The sequence below is a fragment of the Danio rerio genome, chromosome 13 (genome assembly GCF_049306965.1).
Source record: "Danio rerio strain Tuebingen ecotype United States chromosome 13, GRCz12tu, whole genome shotgun sequence".
NCBI lineage: Eukaryota > Metazoa > Chordata > Actinopteri > Cypriniformes > Danionidae > Danio > Danio rerio.
Window position 1 is genome coordinate 38,494,515 of NC_133188.1, and position 22,372 is coordinate 38,516,886.

A 22,372-nucleotide genomic window follows, 5' to 3' on the forward strand; every position below is an offset into this window, starting at 1 on the left:
TGGACACATTTGAAATGCTTTCTGTGAATATTAAATATGTTTTGCTAATTTAATTTGATGTGGACATCAAACTGGTACATTAAATATTTGCTCCACAACTACAGTATTTATGATCAAATACATAAGCATTTGCTTTATCTACAGTGCAGTATGTATTGACGTTATATACCAAGAATTAAATCTTTATCTGTTTGCTTTTTGATCATCTGATCATATTTGATGATCGTAAAAAACCAAAGCAAATCGAAAATGTTGTTTAAACATATAAACAGAATAAAATGGAAGTCAGTCTTGATGTTATTAAAGAACTGCTTGTTCAGTTTATTTGCATGTTCGACTATCATACACATTCATAAGGCTTTCTGTACTGTAACACACAAACATATGCTTTTACACACATTCACAGAAGTGTTCATCAAAAAAAAAACAAAAAACACTCACAACAAGCTCCATCAAGCTTCTCTTCTAAGTAGTGCACAGAGATTAAAGTAGCTCATGTGACGATCAAATCACTTAAAAATAAAAAAGACGAATTCAACACGCACAAGTAAAGAAATGGCACACATTTTAGTTGATTTGCATGTACTGTATAAATGAAAGTGCATTGCATTTGTGATTGTAGAGTTTAGCTCACTTTATTCAGTAGGATGCAGGACTGAGCGTTGCTGTGTAAGTTTAGTAAAAATAATTAAAGTTGTCAGTGTTTGTTTAAGAAATGGTCGTGGTTAATTTATAAAGCAATCATCTGTCTTCTGCTCATCATTGCTCATCATCTCTGTCACTAAATGTTATACAGGAAATAGAATTAGCTTTTTTATGTGTGTGTTTCTGATGCTTTTGACACCATTATGAAAATAAAAAGGGGGTAACTATGCCAGTAATTACAGCCCAAAGCAGACAAAATTAAATGCTTGCAATATTTCGCTTTTATAAATATGTGATATAATGTTAGTTGACAACATCCCATTTAGTAGCGTGAAGACGGGTTTGTTGGGTGACAGCTAATTATGCTGCTAATTAGCCATGAACACAACACTTACAGAGGTGAAAATGATGACACAATATCCCAAAACGTTATATTGCAAGGCGGTGGAGAATATGATTATGTATTACATGTTTTTTTTCAGATAAATTAAATGTAGCCTATGTGTTTGGTAAGTTAGTGCACTTCACAAAAATTGAGAGACTTTGAACATACTGGTGTTGAACTTTGTTAATAAAAAAAACATGTTTCGTGGAATCCATTAGAGAACATAGACACTTTATTGTAAGATCAATATTTAGAATGTTCATTCTGCTGGATATAATACAACATGAAACAGTTCACTGTACAGTTGATTCCTCTGACCTCAGTCACTCCATATTAGACTTTAAATCAAATAGATTGGGACAGATGTACAGTCTAATAGATTGTACTGTATACACTACTTGACAAAAGTCTTGTCGTCTATCTATGTTTTAGAAACAACAAATAATTTGACTTCTAGTTGATAATTTGGTATCAGAAGTGCTTTATATGTAAGGCTAAGGCCTCTAGATTACGCTTATTTACCAAAATAAAATATGATCATGCCTTGATGTTTAAGTATTTAATTAGGACAGCAAGGTCTGACTTTTTTAAGACAAAAGTATTGTGATGTAACAGAAGTAATGTACAGTGTACACTATAAAGTCATGGTGCGGTGGAAAAATAATGAATATTGTGTATGACTCTCATGTGCCTGAAGGACTGCATCCATACATCAATGCATCTTCTTGCAGGACTGTCAGAGTTCATCAAGATTCTTTGGATTCATCTTCAATGCCTTCTCCTTCATCTTACCCTAGACATGCTCAATAATGTTCATGTCTGGTGACTGGGCAGGCCAATCCTTGAGCACCTTGAACTTTAATGCGGATCCTGATGTATAAGGAGCACTATCCTGCTGAAAAATTTGCCCTCTCCTGTAGTTTGTAATGTAATGGGCAGCACAAATGTCTTGATACCTCAGGCTGTTGATGTTGCCATCAACTCTGCAGATCTCTTGCACGCCCCCATACTGAATGTAACCCCAAACCATGATTTTTCCTTCACCAAACTTGACTGATTTCTGTTAGAATCTTGTGTCCATGCTGGTTCCAGTGGGTCTTCTGCAGTATTTGTGATAATTGGGATGCAGTTCAACAGATGATTCATCAGAAAAATCGACCTTCTGCCACTTTTCCAAATGATCAACTAGAAGTCATGTTATTTTTTGTTTGTTGCTCTTACAATTGGGATAGACGAAAATACTTTTGTCAGGTAGTGTATGTCATGTCTGGTTAAATACTATCAGAAATTCATATCTTTAGAACTGTATAACCTACTGAAATTTACATCTGTCCCACACTGCGTTGTTTTCACTTTAAGGAAATTAAAATTGACATCTTTCTTAACTAAGATTAAAGACTCTGATTTGACATGTGAAAAGTGTTACAAATGCCAATAGTGTCAAGACATTTAATAACTTGTATTCCTCAACATGATTGTTTCAATTAATGTTTATAAATTTTAAAGGGATATTTCACCAAAAAAAAAAAATCTAAATCCTGAACATTTAGTCACCTGTTTTTTTTAGAAGATGTTATGAAGAATGTTGAAAACCTGTAACCATTGACATCCATAGTAGGAAAAACTAATTCTACGGAAGTCAATGGTTACATGTTACCAACATTCTTCAACAGAATATCTTCAACAGAACAAAAACAATATTTGTAACAAGTCAAGGGTAAGTAAATGATGGAAGAGTTTTCCATTTTTGGCCATACTATCCCTTTAAACAGTGAATGTTAAGAAAAGTAAAGTAGTTGTGATGACAGTAACTTTGGTGTTAGGTATTTTGATTGCCTTGAATCATGATGTGGAGAAATACTGAAGTTAGACTGTTATCGTGACTGAATATTTTGTTCACTATTGCTACAATATACATGTGCAAGCGTTCACAAACATGGCGTAGTCATTGTAAACAGCTGAAATAGCCATGGAGTGATAATATAGTATATTTATATATATATATATATATAATTTAGTTCATACATTTAAATATATATATACTGTACAATGCACAATGTCCCCTCTTAAATGAAATTATTCAAAAATATTAAAAATCAATGAAGATATAGAGCAACAGCCAGGCTCACTTATTTTCCAGAGAAATGAGATTTGTCCTTGTAAACAGGTGCAGCGTTATGCAGAGCACAAAATAAATTATTTAATTCACTTTTAAGACAGGAAGAAAATACAGTGTAACATCTTGACAGCCCACCCCCCAAAACACTAAGAGCTCAAAACAAAACCCTTGTAATGCCTGTTATGCCTCAGTTTGCTTGAGCTGGCAGCACTGGAGGAGTTGAATTCTGCCATGAAATAACAGAAAAACAGATCTTGTACGTGTTGTAAAGCTATTTCACACTAGTAAAGTGGGCAGTTTTTTCCCCCCCAAGGGAAACTCAGGCATAGAAAATGAGCTCTGGGATCTGGCCGCCTTGCACACCTGTGCCGTTGGTACTGTCCGAAGAGCACTGAAACTGAAAGGTCACCTTTCCACACTGCACTTCCGTCATACCCTCTTGTCCGAAATAGCTCAGTTCATTTCCATCCAGAACCACGCTGGCAGTGTAGAAAGTGTCCGGCTCGATTTGAACTGGATACTCAAACCAAACGGGGAAGGTGTTACTAGATCCATCGGAAAAGTACTTGCTGAGGTTGGTTCCCAAATTCACCCCTTGCCGTTTGAGCTCGATTTTGGCGGTGTACTCAGCTGACCCACAGCTTGAGCCGTAAAGCCCAAAACCGGCGATGAACACCCGCTTGTCAACAGCGAACTGAATGCTGTCGCAGCGTCCGCGGTATCGCCATTGATTGCTGCGGTAGGCGCACGACTGGAAGCGGTGGCACTTCTGTGGTGTCAAGCCTTTACGAGGTTGACTGGCAAACTGCAGTTCGGGTTTCTTAGCCGCTGTGTACCATAAGAAAATGTCATTGGTTTCGTTTAACGTCAACACTCCTGACTGCGCGGCACCATTTGCGAAATCATCAAGACCCATTGTTGGGATACGTATTAGATATATGGACTGACCCAACACCTTGCGTTTGTTGTCAATAGAGGTGTTCATCTCCCTCCGTTGGCACTCGGCATCTGCCCAGCTTAGTGCTGCTTCAAACACTACAATCTCCTTTGCATTCAGCGTCTCCCGTCTGAGGATGCTCTCCAAGGTCTGAGAGTCAATGTCACAAAAGCCATCGGATTTAAGCGCCAGCTCTGCCTGAGCGTCTATGACTTCCCAGCAGCGTTGTGTCAGGTCTGGCTCTTCGAACAGACAGCTTTGAGATAAAAGAATACACGCGTTTTTGGCACTCAAACTTGTTTCCAAGAAGTTGACGCAAGCCCGTGCCAGGTGTGGGACTATGTACTTTTTGGCTGCGTATAAAGTTGCCAAGACGGTGTCGGCACTTAAGTCAATTTCGTCACAGTAAATGTACCTGAGAAGCAGAAGAAAATCTGGGTTAGCCATGTAGTACATCATCCGCCAGAGTCATTTAAAATGGACGCATCAGAGCCTGCTATTACCGGCCCAGCCAGAAGCTACTATTTTATGATGCAAACCAGCATGTGTTTTTGGTCCACACAAGTCATAGGAAAGCTGTGCTGGAAATGGGAATACTACATTTTGTTATTCCTCTTGATATCAAAATAACACTATTCTGACAGTGGTCTTAACTTTGTAGAATTGTGATTGTGTCCTTGGGAGTGGATGAATTGATCTGCACTTTGATGCATTGTGCAGATGCACTGCAAATCTGATGCTACAGTATATGCATTCTTGGCTACAGGCGATAACTTCTATAGATGCGACGTGATATTCTATAAGGGGTGATCCGAAACGAGGCATATAAAGCAAAAGATAGTATTTATGCTTTTTTATGAGAGTGGGGGAGGAGGGATAAAAGATGCGGGAGGGACGGAGAACAAGAATTTCTCTCAAGAGATGAAGGGAGTGAGAGATGAACGAGTGCAAGAGCAGAGAGAATGGAGAACAGAAGAGGAGTCTCAAGAGAGATGGGTAAGCACGAGTCGAGATCTATCAGATCTTCTGTCATGGTCCTAAGCCCTGAGAGAGGCGAACAAGCTAAGCTCGCTTTATTATTTATTTTCTTCTGGTTTAAGTCAGAGGTCTATTCAACATTTGTGTTCAGGGTTCACTGTGATACACATAAAATACTTTGGGAATAAACTAGAGACCTCAACCAGGGGTGACCTGGAAAAACTTCAAAAGGTTTTACTTAGTTTCTTGCATGATTCCAAAGTGAAATTTGCAGTAAGCGGCAATAAAAGTGAGTTTAGTTATGTCTGAAATAACTTTTAATCACTAGTATCAGTTTTTCTTGCATTGTAACATGTACACTTAATAAAAGCATGTTTTGACATGTTTTAATGATTGTTGTTTTTTCATCAGCATTTTGTAGCGTGCCAACAAAAAAAATCCAAAAAGAAACATATCTATTTTAGTTTGAAACAATAGCTACGTTTCCATCCACCTATTTTTGCGCGCAAAAATTTTAAGAATGAGCATTAAAAATGTATTCGCAAAACAGAGTAGGATAAACGATTATTCGATAAGGAAAGATGCACATAAACTACAATGAAAACACTTTTACCAAACAAATTCCAGTATGCACATTAGAAAAGTCATGTGATTTCGTTAGAAGATATCATGTGATGATAAAAATATGTGTTAATGGATAAACCAGCAGGCTGAGCTCATTGTAAAACATCTGAAATGTTGTTTTGGTCATTCTAAAATTAACCATCTCAGTATTAATGTTATTATATAATGACTGCCAGGACTGTCAAGAGAGTCTGTACTCCGAATCTCACGCCTTCAAATGCGTTCACGTGTTGTCTTCTGAGGCGCAAGTCATATATTAAATAAAGAAATCATTCACACAGTTTCTCCTATCGCAGTAAATTTTGTTTTTACTGTTGATATTTGGCGCCAGTTAAGCAGAAAATGACAATATTGTTCTCTTTGACTTGTTGAACGGAAACAGTGCTTTATTCTCACATCTTTTATGCAATATTCCAGTTTTGCGCATAAAGGTAATTCGCATTTTTGGATGGAGACATAACTAATGCCATGTATAGTAACTATTTACTATTTTTATTAAGGGTCTTTTCTGCAAGACCAGATGGTCAAGCTTTTTGCTGATTTAATTTAATTTAATGTTTTGTTATTTGTTTTTGCAGAGATATGGGGAAACTAACTGAGAATGAATTGTGCCCACCACACATTTTTAGCATCTGATTTATTTGTATGATGCAAATCAGACAGCAGTGCAAACACACAGTACAGTCCCACCTGCTGAAACTGTGTGTGTGCTTCATAAATAAGAAGCTGATTTTTTGAGTTGAAATGCCATGTACTATAAATAGCACACCTTTTTTATTTAAATTGCCCTATAAAGTCATGCTGGACAGCTTTTTTGAAACGAGTACTCCATTCAAAATGACATTTAAGAAGTCAAATTAAGCTATTTGGTATCTTCAGTGTATTCAAATGAAGCTAATCGCAGTCAATTTCAATCAGAAAAGACTTCTTGCAAAGGCCATATCGCTTTTAATGGTCTTGAACCGTCGGCTGTAAAGAAATTACATGTCGGTGTAGTCGATTAACCCTCTGGATGAAGTCCAAAGAGGGGTACTTAGATCAGAGAGAACAATTTTCTTCACTCCTGTGCTTAATTGAAAACAATAATAACTAAATAATCCGTACAGGAAGATAATAATGGTTTAACCAGGCAGATGAGGAAAGTGCTGGCCAGCACAGTCCTGACAGACAAGAAACAATTACTAAAGTGGTCTTACTTTAGCATAGCCAGAAAAGCTGGAGGTTCCACATCAGGAATACGAATCTCATCCGTGTCTTCCGCCAGCTCTCCATAGAACATGGCATGGAAAACAGAGCTTCCCACAGCAAGGACATACTAATGAGAAAAAATATACAGAGGACATCAAAATTACAGAACTCTTCATTTTGTTCATAATGAAATTTTTATTGATCAATACACTGAAAGAATTTTAGTTGTGACTTTACAATGTTAGTACAACTGTTTTACAAAATAACAAGGCATATGCAAACCACAAAAGCACCTTATTTCAGTCTGATCTCACAAGGAAATTTAACTATTTTACGTTTTGTCAGTTTAGTGGCTAATTCGTATGAGTTCAATCATACTAAAATGTCTGAAATTAAAATTTCTGAAACAAAAATTTTAAGGGTGCTTTCACACCTAGACCTTTGTTTCGAAACCTGTTTTGTTTGCCCAGTTAGTGCGGTTCGTTTGGCATATGTTAATCCAGCAATCGCGTTCGGATCTGTGCCAAATCAATCAGTCTAAGATCGCCTGAATGAGGTGGTCTCGGCTCGATTGAAACAAACTCTGGAGTGGATTGATTGTAGTGAGAAAGCGATCGTAGTGAGTAATAGGCATATATGCGGCTATATGAAGAGAGAATGATGAGTAGGGCGGAATGTCATTCCTACCGGTAAATGTGCGTTTCATGTGAAATTCCAAAGTGAAAGCATGTTACCTATTAATGAGAGATGTTTATCTGTTAGGAAAATTGACCAAACAGCAGTCTTGATTTTTCTGTTATTTCTCTCTATAATGTAATACTATAATGCATAAACCAACGGCACTGTATGAGAAAGTTTTACCTCTGATTTATACTTGGTGAGGATGTCTGTGGGTGTCACCATTCAAACTAAAGTGCAGATTTTCGCTTATAATGTTTTATTGCTCATCGTCATAAATTAAAATAAGGGACTCTGCAAAATAAACCCTGAAACTCTGACCAATGTGGGGAGAGTTTACTCGCACGTTACTTTTTTCAGGCCTTTTGGTCTGTTTAAAAACCGTGTGAAAGCAAACCACACCAAAGAGCAACATTGTAATAATATTAATCACTGTTTCGAAACAACTAAATCGATTCACAGGTGTGAAAGCACCCTAAAAAGGAAGTGTAGCACCCAACACCATCCCTAAACCCAACCGTCATTGTAGGATAAGCAAATCATACCAAACTGTCCAAATGAGATTGTATGAATACATAGAAATTAGCCACTAAATGAAGAAGTTGTGAATTGCTGTAAAATCATGTTATTTTTATGAAATAGATCAAACTTATAAAATAGGTATGATTGAAGCATGAAGGAAGATTACAACTCTTATTAGTCTCTCACAATGCTTTGCTGTGATCTTGGTCCTGTCTAGTGACTATATTGAGTAACATTATAGTTTATTTTGATGGTCCATTTGAGTATTAGTAGACTGTCTACTTAATACAGCTCCTTTGACAGACATTTAACTGATTATAAGAAACTTTGCAAGTAAATGTCAGCTTACATTAACCCTAACCCCAACCTAACAGTTTACTTATAAACTGTTAGGTTGGGGTTCATCAAAATAAAGTGTGACCCTATATTGCTTTTCTTTCTGTCACCAGGGATTTTACAGATTTAATCAAGTTTAGATCAGGACTCTGGACTAGCCATTTTATGATTTTAGAGATTTCATCTTCAGGGAACTGAATTATGCTGCCATCTCATGTATTTGTGGATGACTAGCCTTTCGGGGGGACTTGAATTAGTTGATGATATTGTAAAGATGCAGCAGAAATGACAAATTTAAAACTAAAACTAAACTTTAACGTTTTTTTTTATTTTTTTTTTTTAATATTGTGCTTTAGAGTACGATTATGTAACTCATGAAATATGAAAATATGAAAATTAGTCCTGTTTAAATCTGAAATAGTATTAAGCTATGGCCTAAAAATGTAGAAAATTCAAGTTATTCTCAAAATCTTTGTTTCCACTTGCATCCATTTGTCAACAATTAGCATAAAAGTCTACACTTGATTTGAAATAATTTGCAAATTAGCAGTAATGAGTTCAAACATCAAAAATATAGTATCCTATCAAAGGAGCCTGGTATTGAAGGACACTTTTTTTGGCATAGATACAAAAGGTTTCAAGCGATTTTTTTTCAGCCTCCACTTCTCCAAAAATGACCCATTGTGACCTCACAATAAAGGAGTTTTATGTCTTCAACAAAAAACCTGATTATTCTGCTCAAACTCTTTAAAAGAGCCTTCCAGGTGGTTTCATGTAATCAACTCTAAATTACACACAACGTATACAATGACACATTCTGTATTATAACCTGAATCAGAAAGGCACAGCTAGCAATCTTTAATTTCTCACAAGTTGCCCTTCAGGGTTTCTTTTTTCTAAGTCGATTGCATTGTAAAGGTAACGCTTGGCTGTTTTAAATTTCGGCTTGATCCCATTTCCTCGGAGTCATTTGAGCGTGAAGCACACGCAAAATTTCACCCACAAAGACCGATGCTTAATTACAGCTGTAATTTCCCCCTGGGTTTACAAGACACGTGAGTGCCATTCATTTGAATGGCATTTGCTTTCTCCTCTGAAGCAAAGAGTGTTTCACAATGCTGTGAAAGCTAAAAGTTATCTCGCTGATGCTAATGGGTGCACGTAGCTAATGATGAAATCAGAGGCCAACACAGCAATGCAGATGCATTATATAACACGAGCAAAGTGAATATTTACTATTCATTTTTAGCATCTTTTGCAGTGAGCGGACTTAATTTTGGCCTTTTTAATGCTGCATCAGTAAAGAGCTGACCTTCTCCCTCAGGGTCTCTCATGTGAAAAACACATAGCAAATAAATTGTAACTAAGAGGAGCACCAAATAAATGGCAAGAGTAATTTTGCAAAGCACTCGAACGCAAGGAAGCCTTTGCTAGAAGCAAACATAACCTTCTCAAATAAAAATGATAATGCATATCTGAACGCCAGCCAAATGGACATCATAAAAAGGTGCTCTGTAATAACTCTTCATGGCCCATTGCAATATTGGCTGTGGCGATGCAGCAAAGCAATACAATGCCCTTGCCTAAGTGTGCTTTATAAAGCATCACATATCAGCCGAACGCAGCTTTCAATTCTGCCCTCTTAAATGGATAAAAGATGAGTCATGCCTGAATTGTAGGCACCAGATTAACCCTGTCTTTTTAAATAAAGTCTGAGAGCAAAACAAGAACCGGTTTAAATGGGGTTTCGGTGCAGTCAAAATTGGGCAGAGGTTGAAACAAATAATAATGTCATATATAATAATGCCACCCCAGTGGTCCCCATGACATTTTTAAAACAAGAGCAAGTGGAAAGCGTCCAGAAGATCTGAGTCATGTGGAGAAGAAAAAAATTCCTGAACAAACATTCATTCTGAATGCATTCGTAAAGTGTTTTGACAATAAATTCTAGTAAATGTTGTTTTTATTTGTGCATTACCTTTAGAATTATGGCTCTTAATGGAGTCACATCACATCTTTATATAGAGCAAATGAATAAAGTTGTAAAACTGTAAACAAATTAATTTAAACAAGTAATACAGTCTAAAATTCTCTCTAAAATCCAACTTTGTGGCCTGAGCTAGTCTTAATATTTCAGCAATATATTATGGGGGATACTTTTTCAAAACATAGATGGGTTGAATTTGTTTTGTGTGGTCAAAGTCTATGATGTTTCATTTTACCAAGCACTAATTAAGCAGTTTATACAGAGAAATCAAAAGCCTTTGGGAGAAACATTCACGGTGTGTTCAAATAAAAGCGCTGTATTTACATATTCAAACATGCTTTTTTTTTAAATAGAGCACAAATCCAGCTTGAAAATGGGCAAAAGACAGAGGTTTCTCTGTCAAAAGACCTGAGCCTGCTTTACATCAATAATTGAGGAGCGTCTCAAAAAGGCACATGGCCGGCTAGACTGAAAACAACAGAAAGAATTCAGCTAAGCAACAGTAATAAAGCACATTGTAAAGTCCTTGCCCTGTTCTCTGACTGTGTAATGGGTCATCTTACCTTGTGTCCCGGGAGCCTTTGAGTCCCTCCAGACTGACCGACAACAAAGTGAACGTCAGCCATCAGTTCATTATTAAACATCACAGAATTTCTGTAAGAGAAGAGTTGTGGAATGATTTTTAGATGTTAAAAAGCTGATAGACATTCTGATTTGATACAAGATGATTCTATTCTTACAATGGAATAAAGCATTTTGGAAATAGACATTCATTAGAATTCTGCACTTCAGCTGTTTGCATGTCAAATGGTTGTTTCTCAGGAAAATCCTTGGCCTCTGTCAAACAGGAGTTCACAATAGGATCTTCCTCATGCATTATTGGGGTCCTGGCCACATAGGAGCAGTCGGTAAACAAGGAGCGCTGTTCCAGAGTGACTACAAAGCCAGGTCTGAGAGCGCACATTTGTTTTGGCCGGCATGGGGCTTTCCCATGACGACAAAATAAATATTACCCTTTGAAAGAGAGCAAAGCCCTGCATATAAAACAAAACTTGTTCCTTTCTTTTGCCTCGTCGGGAACAATGCATTCAGGGCGGAACAGAGACCAACAACTACACAAATGGACAATTTACCACTGGAGAATGCTCTCAAACTGTTTCAGAGACATTCATTCAGAGACGTTAAATAGCATTTTAGAAACGAGATTCGACACCCAAATGTGAACCTGCTGAATTGTCAGTTTAACTACAGTTTATATGTGAATATAAATGTGAATAAAATTCATGTGGAGTTTTGGAAAATCAAAAGTGATGACTTCAAAGCCACTATTGGTTCTCTGGGCTTGTAATTGTTCAGAATGTGTTTTAAGAAAAATGGTCCGTTGTTTTTTTTTTTACAAACTACCAATAATGTGTCTTTGAAATAATGTGTTTTAAGCATCCACTTGCAAAAAAAATGACAATAACTGTATATGAAATATTCCATGTATATTAAATATTTAATATTCCACTAAATACTCCAATCTCTTATTTTTCAAAATCAAAAAGTCTGATACAATTATTTTATTATTATTAAGGAATTATTACATTAAACATTTTTTTCAGCAGATGAATACAATTTAGAAATGTTTAATTAAATTAAGGTCTTATTTACAGTGCCCAGCGTAAGTGAGTACAACCCTATTTTGAAAATGAATATTTTGATCCATTTCTCAGTGAATAGGCAATGTATTTTGGTGTGTTTAAATAAAACAGATTTATTAAACGGATATATTTATTAAAATAATATTTTAGTCACCAAACATATTTAGAAATTAAAAGATAATACAATTAAATTCAAGCAAAATATTGCAAAAAAAATTGCAATCTACAAAATTTCTTCTTCAAAATTTCAAACTAAATGTTTAAATCTTTTTTGCTTCTCTTGATTTTTCCTCTTTTTAAAATTTGTTTTCAATATTTTTATATCTATATTTTTATTTTTATAATTTATTTTATATAATATGTATATTTTTCATATAAATACCGTAATCATTAGTTATTATATATATATACTGTATAAAGACACTAGAATTCAGCTTAGTGACATTTAAAGGCTTAACTAGGTTAATTAGGTTAACTATTAGGTTAACTAGGCAGGTAAGGGTTATAGGCAAGTGATTGTATAACAAATGGTTTGTTCTTTAGACCATTGAAAAAAAATAGCTTAAAGGGGCTAATAAAATTTAAAACTGCTTTTATAGCCAAAATAAAACAAAAAGGACTTTCTTCAGAAGAAAAAATATTATCAGACATACTGTGAAAATTTGCTCGCTCTGTTAAACATAAAAAAATTAAAAAGCACTCCACAAGTACCCACTATTATTTGAGAAGTAAAACAAATTGTATTTTATGATGCAAGAACAACTGACCTTCCTTAAAAAGAGTTAACATTACCAGCATATTTGATTGTAAATTCACCAGAAACAGTTAATTATAGCTCTTAAATCAGAGTACTAAAACTTTAATTTTGTGTAATCTTGTGTAATTCTTTACACAAAAAAGTGCATTAAAATCTTTACTATAGTCTCAAACAATAGAATCGTGGAAAAACAAACAAAACAAAAATATTCTGTTTGTCTGCAGATGTTCTCTACACAGACTTTTAATCATTTCCTTCGCTTGCCTCCCTCTCTGTTCACCTCTGAGTCTCACACATTTAAAGTTGACCTACCTCTCCCTGATGGTGGAGTAGAGACCCTGCCAGTTGCAGCATTGGATAGTGTTATTATTGTTCAAGTTCTGCTGCTGGTACTGCTGCACCGTGGTGGCCGACGCCGGCTTCTTGGTAGGAAAGATCTCCGCTGCCATCTTCTTCTTCTTCTTGGTCTTCAAAGTGATGATCTCATAGCACACAGGGGGCAGCTTGGACGAGCTGCTGGGACTCCCCTTTTTGGAGCCTTTACTGGACCTGCTCTTAACTGATTCTGGAAGCATCAACAAGAACGTCAGACATTTCATGTTCCTTCCCTTGGCATCCACCATGAGTGTGTTCACCTGCAGAGCAGTGGAAAAGCATGCAGAGAAGATGCTGAGAAGGGAAGGAAGGGTCTGAGAGAAGTGACGACTTTTGGAGAGCCCGCAAAAGCAGAGCGATTAACCGAAACAGGAGAAGAGACAAGACAAGAAAGAAGAAACAAAATCCACTCCTAATCTTCACCTTCTCAGAGCAAACTGTCAGGGAAATAGGTTCTCCGTCCTCTCAAAAGTCAATACGGCGGCTGACTTTTGTGTCCTTTGCTTCTAGTTTGATCTGCTGGCGGACAGCAAAGATGAGTCTCCATACTGTAACTGTAGTGCAAGATAAACGTCCTTCTTTGAATGTCTTCTCTCTCCCTCCTCCAGTGACAGTCCCAGATTTAGTGCTCCTGCAGTGGTTTAGAAGCATCTAGTCCATGCTGTCTCTGTCTCTCTCTCTCTCCTCCTCCTGACACACACACACACACACACGAACACACATACACAGCGCTGCTCTGCAGGATTTGCTTGCCGTGGACCTGCACTCTCTAACGTGTGTTTTGCTGACTGTGGGGGCTGAATGAACGGATGGAGCAGAGAGAGAGTAACCCCTTACCATGGAAGTCAGACATCCCCCACAGCCAAGCCAATCAGAACTCAGCAGCACTGCGATTGGCTGTAGCACCTACTAGAATATGCTGAGAGCACTTTGATTAAAGCGCCAACCTCTTTCCCCTTAGAATGATGCTTTCTGATCCTCAGCATCTCCCCAAGAAGCCTACTGTGGATTCATATTTACAGTGTTATAGATATCATTAACTATATGAAGGAAATCTAAACTTGTGTTATGCAGAAGGCTTTTATTTTAGATATTTAGTTAAACTAGTTTCTTTTGAAAAGTGTGGTTATAGTTAAATTATTCAACAGTAAGATTCAGAGTGGTTTTGTTTACTAGTTTTAGAAATGTATTTCGTAAATCATTTATTATTTATGCAATATAATTAATCATTTAGATTTGATATTACATATTTTAACAGTATATTTGGTAATGCTATCTATGATGCCTGTATGTATTATGCTTACTTAAAGCATTCTTATGTAGCCTATTAATATATTATATGGCTGTTTAAGGCAAAATTCACTTTTGTTACATAATCTAGTCAAATACCAATTTATTTATGTTACACACTCACTGGCCAATTTATTAGGTATACATTACTAGTAATGGGTTGGACCCCCTTTTACCTTCAGAACTGCCTTAATTCTTTATGTCATAGATTCAACAAGGTACTGGAATTATTCCTCAGAGATTTTGGTCTATATTGACATGATCGCGTTGTGCAGTTGCTGCTGATTTGTTTGCTGCACATCCATGAAGCAAATCTCCTATTCCACCACATCCCAAATATTGGATTGAGATCTGGTCACTGTGGAGGCCATTTGAGTAGAGTGAACTCATTGTCATGTTCAAGAAACCAGTCTGAGATGATGTGCGCTTTATGACATGGCACGTTATCCTGTTGCAAGTAGCCATCAAAAGATGGTTACACTGTGGTCATAAAGGGATGGACATGGTCAGCAACAATACTCAGGTAGGCTGTGGTGTTGACACGATGCTCAATTAGTCCTAATGGGCCCAAAGTGTGCCAAGAAAATATCCCTCACACCCCTACACCACCACCATCAGCCTGAACCATTGAAGTCTATGTTTTTACGTTGTTGCTGCCAAATTCTGACCCTACCATCTGAATGTCGCGGCAGAAATCGAGACTCATCAGACCAGGCAACTTTTTTTTCAATCTTGTATTGTCCAATTTTGGTGAGCCTGTGAGAATTTTAGTCTCAGTTTCCTGTTCTTAGCTGAGAGGAGTGGCACCCGGTGTGGTCTTCTGCTGCCCATCAGCCTCAAGGTTGGATGTGTCGTTGATGAGTGGTTATTTGAGTTACTGTTGCCTTTCTATCTGCTCGAACCAGTCTGGCCATTCTCCTCTGACCTCTGGCATCAACAAGGCGTTTGCGCCCACAGAACTGCTGCTCACTGGATATTTTCTTTTTTTTTAGAACATTCTCTGTAAACCCTAGAGATGGTTGTGAATGAAAATCCCAGTAGATCAGCTGTTTCTGAAATACTCAGACCAGCTCGTCTGACACCAACAACCATGCCATGAAGTAATCCACTTTATTTCTTTTTTTTTTTTTTTGCTATAAATGTTAGTGTATTTTCAGCATTCTTCAAAATATCTTAATTTGTCTTTAACAAAAGTATTATTTATACAAAAGCATTTATTTTTTTGGGTGCCCAATCTCTTAACTATGAATTTTGCCATTATAAACAAATACAAAGGTTATTAATACTCAATAAAGTTAGTAATTATCTAAGCATTTAAACTAAGGTATGAGATAGTCATATTCAACCAAAAAATACAATTTACTCACTATTTACTCAACCTCAAATGATTCCAAATCCTAAACTCTGTTAAACACAAAAGAAGATATTTTGAAGAAAGCTGAAAATTTGTAACCATTCACTTCCATTGCAGGAAAATATGTCAATGGTTAAAAGTTTCCAGCTTAAAAAAAAAAGGAAAAAAATGAAATAAAATATATTTCATATATACATATATATATAAATTTAGTTTTCTGCAGAAGAAATAAAGTCAAATAGGTTTGGAACAAGTGAGGGCTGAGTAAATGAAGACAAAATTGTTATTTTGGGTGTAATATCTCTTTAAAAGATGTAGAATGTAGTCATGCATCATGTTTTAATATGTACAAATTAAAAAAAAAATACACAGACTTTAAGCTAAATGTTAGACTAGATTCCCATACTGACATGCTGCCATATTATGACCACATTTTAGAACTTTTTTAGTTTCAAAGTTGTATGTTGAGTCAAACATGTTTATGTCACTTTAAGACTACAGGATAGTAGCACAACTTTGTTCAGATCTAAAGAAAACAAAGTCCAGACATAAAATATTCTGTCTCATACATTGGCCATTTTTACCATAAAGCAGGATTTGCAGCTCCATTCTTCCAGTCACCATTTAAATGAAGTTTAAATCTCCACAGTGATGTGAGGCTCAACACAGAATACAACCTGTCTTCACTTGTGAAGAGCATTTTCATTTTAAGCCTCGGCTACTACCATCTACACAGCCCTACGTGTCATGTTTAATGCATGTAGCTCAGAGAGCAGACATCTTTTCAGCTCACACTGAATTACATTGTTAAGCCTTTTGTAACCGTCTGAAGAAGACATTAAAGCAATCAAGAAACTGAACACATTTCTGTAAATGCACATTAATCTGATGAAATTGTTAGCAATGTTTAATGTAGGACAATTCAAATGCTGAATCTGTCTATCTATCTATCTATCTATCTATCTATCTATCTATCTATCTATCTATCTATCTATCTATCTATCTATCTATCTATCTATCATCGTCTGTCTGTCTGTCTGTCTGTCTGTCTATCTATCTAACTACCTACTCACCCATCCACCCACCCATCTATCTATCCATGCATCCAGTGGCTCCTGCAGCCGTACAGCTGTACGTACTGTGCGGACTTTAATGATGGCAAATTAATGCCGCTTTTTCATTTATTTATTTATTTATTTATTTTACATAATTTAAATTCATTATTAAACATATATTAAAATTAAGACACAAATTATAACAAACGAAATTCTTTTCAAAATGATGTTTTTTTCCAAGAAAAAGATACAATATATTTCATTCATTCATTTTCTTGTCGGCTTAGTCCCTTTATTAATCCGGGGTCGCCACAACGGAATGAACCGCCAACTTATCCAGCAAGTTTTTACACAGCTGATGCCCTTCCAGCCACAACCCATCTCTGGGAAACATACACATTCACACACACCACGGGCAAATTAGCCAACCCAATTCACCTGCACCACATGTCTTTGGACTGTGGGGGAAACTGGAGCAAACCCACGCGAAGGCAGGGAGAACATGCAAACTCCACACAGAAACGCCAACTGAGCCGAGGTTCGAACCTGCGACCTTCTTGCTGTGAGGTGACAGCACTACCTACTGTGCCACTGCCTCGCCCATACAATATATTTTATAAATATAAATATATTGTTTGAGCACATTTTATCCAGTAGGCTAATCAACTGTGTGAGTGGATGAATGTTTCGTTCAGTGAAAGTAAGGATTTAATTAATGCTTCACTGTAATTTTTGTATCACAAACCTCTGTCATATGTTTGCAATTTTTAATGTCATAATTTTAAAGATTACGTCTTGAGCATCTGATTTATCCTTGGTGCTTAAATGCTTTCATTTTCTCCGTCTCACTTTCGACAAGTTCAGGTGAGAGAGTGTTTGAGCAACCCTTGCAGGAAAATATAAATTTCAAAGAAAATATCTTAATATTAAAAAGGAAATATAAGTTTGATCCTATCAATGTCGTAACGAATGCTCTTAAATAATGTAGTCTTTGACAGCAAGCATCAGTAGCTATGTTTCCATCCACCTATTTTTATGCACATTTTGCATATGCGCATAAAAAACGGTTGATGGAAATGCCATGATGCGCATGAATCTTAAAAATGTTCTTTAAAAAAATGTATGTGCATAACTGAGTAGGATAAATTTTTTATTCAAATTTCAGTTTCAGCGCATTATAAAAGGTCATGTGATTTTGTGATAAGAGATCATGTGATGATGAAAATGTGTATAAATGGACAAAGCAGAGGGGTGAGCACACTGCAAAACCAGCTGAACAGTTGTTTTGGTCATTCTAAAACGCCTTAACCATTTAAGTATTAATGTTATTATATTATTAATGACCCCCAGAATCAAGAGCGTCTGTCCTCCGCGTGTCATGCCTTCAAATGCCACAGCGCGTTCACTATGTGTCAGGATTGCCTTCTGAGGCACAAGTCATTTTTTAGATGAAGAAAAGATTGACGCGGCTTCTCCTACTGCAGCAAATTTTGTTTTTACTGTTGATATTTGGCACCAGTTAATCTGGAAGTGACGATTTTGTTTGCTTTGACACGCTGGATGTAAATGCTGCTTTATATGCATGTTATTATTTGCTGATAATCCAGTTTTAAGCATAAAATTCATTCACATTTTTGGAGGGAAACATAGCTAGTGTTTCTTGAGATTAAAATAAGAATAATGGATGATGAACCAGGGTGGTGCTGGATATGTGCATAACTTAATTGTAAAAAAAAAATCCTGCAGGCACCCCTGTATCTGTCTGTCTGTCCGTCTGTCTGTCGTAGTGATACTAAATGAACTGCTTGCAACGCGTGTTTAATAGGACATCTGGCAGCTGTCTTGTCACTGCAGATTGGGAAGAGGTCTTCCCGTTTTGGACAATCACCGTTCTCTACATCTGCTGGCCACCAGGGATGTTGCCCTGGAAACGCTGTTCACAGGATGTTCGGAGGCAGCAAGGGAGAAGGTGAGATTTAAGAGAAACTGGCAGAATGAGATTTTTTTTGTTCCTAATATTTCTAATCTGGATCTGTCTTGATCTGAGCTATGCCCTCGCTGAAAGAAAAAAAAAAAGATTAAACCAGGTCTAAGAACCCTCCCAGTCTGACAAAAAGGACTGCTCACCTTTTCACCCATCCTAATAAGAAAAAGAAAAAAAAAAAGACCAGCTACAGAGCTGAAAACTAAATAAAAATGAATCACACAACAGCTTGTTTACATTATTCAAGTTGCTTCTGTACTGTAATGTATGTTTTATGTATATGTATATTTATTTTGCTAAATTGTCCGTAGTGTATGAGTGTGTGTGTGTGAATGTGTGTCTGGATGTTTTCAGAGATGGGTTGCGGGTGGAAGGGCATCCGCTGCGTAAAAACTTGCTGGATAAGTTGGCGGTTCATTCCGCTGTGGGACCAGAGATTAATAAAGGCACTAAGCCGATAAGAAAATGAATGAATGAATGAATATCAACTGGAACCAAAGTGTAAGTGTAATATAAATATATAAATAGATAAAATGATGTTGTTCATTTTACAGTAAATGTTATGACAGTTGATGATACATGAAATTTAGAGAGACACAGGTTCATCTGTTAAATAGTGGGACCATCCCAGAATATGGACCTTGGTCCCATGTCTGTCAAGGTTTTAAGCAGTGTCTTGCATTCAAATTATGTCCACATATTATTATTTTTTAATAGTCACACTACAAAGGCATGAATAAATAATAAATACAAAAACAAAATATCTATGTGCACATAATGCCGTCATATTTTAGTACAATTTCCAATTATTGTGTTTGTTGTGAGGGTTTTGATCACTTTATTTTAGGGTCAAACTATGACATTTGTCTTAATAAATTCATAGTTTGCTGCTTATCAGTAGTTATTAAGTTTATAGTTGAGTTTATTAGGGATGTAAAATATATGATAATGCAGAATACTTACTTTTATATTGTATATTAATAAACTGTCAGCATCTTAATAATAGGCAGGTAATAAGCCACTAGTAATTGTGATAATTGTTTTTAATTACCAATTATTGATGACTAGGTGAATTAGACAAAGGAACCAGTGTGAATGGGGTATACACGCACAGACTTTTAATTTCAGTCAGCCAGCCCCAGGGCTTCCCGTTAATTGTCATCCCATCTAAAATCGCAGTGTTTAAGATCTGTTTACTTTTAAAAGCCACTGACTGGCAGAGATGCGATATATCAGACCAAACAAGAAGCACTGCATTCAATTATATTTTTCCATGCCATGTCTTTAAAATATGAAAATTAATTTTACCAAAGTGTTTTCATTGGCATTTCTGCACTAGCCTGCTGCTAATGACAGCGCCTGTTTTGTCTCTTTTTACGCTTTAACAAACAAATGGATGCTTAAGTCTATTTAACTGATTATATTTGAATTACATTACAACATCGATGCTGTAAAAGGAACCTGATGAAATTAAAAATTGTCACATAAAGCTTTTACCGGAAGTTCATTATTGATTGAAAAACACTTTGTGCATATAGTCCATTTAAAGTGACCAACCCCAGAATTCAAAAGAACAGATGTTGCCAGATCAAACTTAAAACACAAGTTAAAGAATCATTAAACCTGGTCAAATGCATTTAATGTTAGTCTATTTTAATAAAGAAACAGTCACAGCACATTTATCCTAATATAATGAATGTGATTAGCAATTCTGTTATAGTCAGTTTGTTATTATTTTATTAAATTGAATAGTATCATCCTAACCCAATCAGGTTTAGTGATGCTAGTTCAGCAAGTTTATTTGTGATTTAAATCATGTCATTATCAAGCATTACTGTAAATTAGTAGACGACATGTTGCACTGTTTAAAAAAAGGAAAAAAACATATAGATAAAAATTACTGCTTATGCCAAAAATCATTAGAATGTTAAAGATCACTCTCCATAAAGACATCTTGTAAATTTCCTACCGTCAATTTATCATTGTTAATGTAATATGCAATGCTATTCAGCTTTCAGAAGATGTATAAATCTTGATGTATATAACATACACTTATGGTTTGTGGTCCAGGATCACATTGTCCCACAACAGAACGGAACAGTAACCAGGTGGTCACCCTACTTTTAAATCTTATTGAACTGACAGCACAAACTGAAACATCTGAGTCGTGCACATACAGGACAATAAATTACAGGAAGACTGGAACTAAACTCTTTTGAGGACAGTGCTTTTGAAAGTCTGAGGACACACCAGACGATGAGACAATCTTCTGTCTTTTAAGAATTTGAGAGATACAACAGACATATGGAGAGTTTCAGCAGATTTTTAATATTATAATCCTCAAAATGCACTAATAGATAATTCAGCCAGACAGTGAGACCACACATCTGCCAACTGTGGGAACAACTTCACTGTGGCGATTCGACAGACATGAGATTTCACAGAAAGTCATAGAATCAAACAGGCTTAATCACATCAGAGAATCCTTCTTCAGGTTTATAGTCAGATAGAAGGTTAGTTGTGGTTAAATCAAACAAAAACATGACAAAGACACCTATGCTATTGCCTGAGTTCTACAAGTCGATATTCTTTGTTCACTTTTGTGACATTTTTGCATCTGACATCAGATATAAAAGATATAAAAAACATTCATTTGGAAAAACCTGCTCATTCTCGTTTTCTTTTGTGAGTATTCCATCAGAAACAGCCCATTAAAGAAATATTTAATAATTATAATTTGGGGAGGGTAAGTCTTGGACTCAATCGAGAGTGGTACAATAATTGGAATAACCATACAACCTAAAAGATTTAATCTTTAAATCTTACAATAATTGGAATAACCATACAACTTAAGATTTTTGCGTTCAAATTATCAATTTGGGCCCAATATTGTACTTAAAAATTTCAAGCATGTTGCAAACCTAAATTACAGGTGCAGTGAATGACTGCATTCAGACATTTTATTGTATTTGTGTATCTAACCGCAATTTAATTTTACAGTAAAATAGCCTTACTGCAACCTCTTTTTAAGGTAAAATACCCTTAATCAGATTAAAATTTTACAGTATGACAATTTTTACTACTAGTACTTTTACTGTAATTTATTTACATTTTACATACAACATTGTTTTTATTATTCATTGTTATAATATTTATTTTAAATGGTTTACAAAATTAATTTTCATTTATCAGTCTATTTTAAATACATCTTGTGATACAATAGGTTAATAAATGTTTTCATTAATTGTCTCATGTTTGTCTTTAACTACAGTAGAATACTGCAAATTCCAAATATGCAGTAAGTTACTGTAAAAGTCTTAAAATTACCCACAATGCAGTGCATCTTACTGTAGTGAACTTTAAATAATGTATCTGGTATTTTACGGGAAGTTTTTGCTGTAAATAACTGTAAAAAAAAAAAGCGGCAAAGTTTAACAGCGTTGTGTAACACGAGATACAGTATGGTTCCATTTACACAGGATGTGAGTTCAGCTGTTACTCTCATATCGTAAATA

General features: G+C 35.9%; 1 protein-coding gene across 2 annotated transcripts; it reads right to left on the reverse strand.

Moving 5' to 3' along the window:
• Nucleotides 1-295: 295 nt before the first annotated feature.
• On the reverse strand, nt 296-13,977 carry btbd3b (BTB (POZ) domain containing 3b). 2 transcript variants are annotated; one of them, XM_003199736.6, is made up of 5 exons: nt 13,598-13,977; nt 13,112-13,434; nt 10,963-11,053; nt 6,885-7,003; nt 296-4,501 (listed from the first exon to the last, which is right to left on the reverse strand). In XM_003199736.6, exons 2-5 carry the CDS (start codon nt 13,420-13,422, stop codon nt 3,469-3,471), a joined length of 1,554 nt encoding a protein of 517 aa, XP_003199784.1. In that variant the 5' UTR covers nt 13,423-13,434; nt 13,598-13,977; the 3' UTR covers nt 296-3,468. The 2 variants fall into 2 exon arrangements, with proteins under 2 accessions (XP_003199784.1, XP_009305723.1); XM_009307448.4 differs by having other exon boundaries at nt 13,112-13,977.
• Between the last annotated feature and the right edge of the window lie 8,395 nt (nt 13,978-22,372).

Coding starts and splice junctions, on each gene's coding strand:
- btbd3b (XM_003199736.6), bottom strand. CDS start 13,422: ATGGTGGATGCCAAGGGAAGGAACATGAAATGTCTGACGTTCTTGTTG. Junction 7,004..10,962: donor AAAGGCTCCCGGGACACAAG/GTAAGATGACCC, acceptor TTTTCTCATTAG/TATGTCCTTGCTGTGGGAAG. Junction 4,502..6,884: donor GCTTTTCTGGCTATGCTAAA/GTAAGACCACTT, acceptor TCTGCTTCTCAG/GTACATTTACTGTGACGAAA.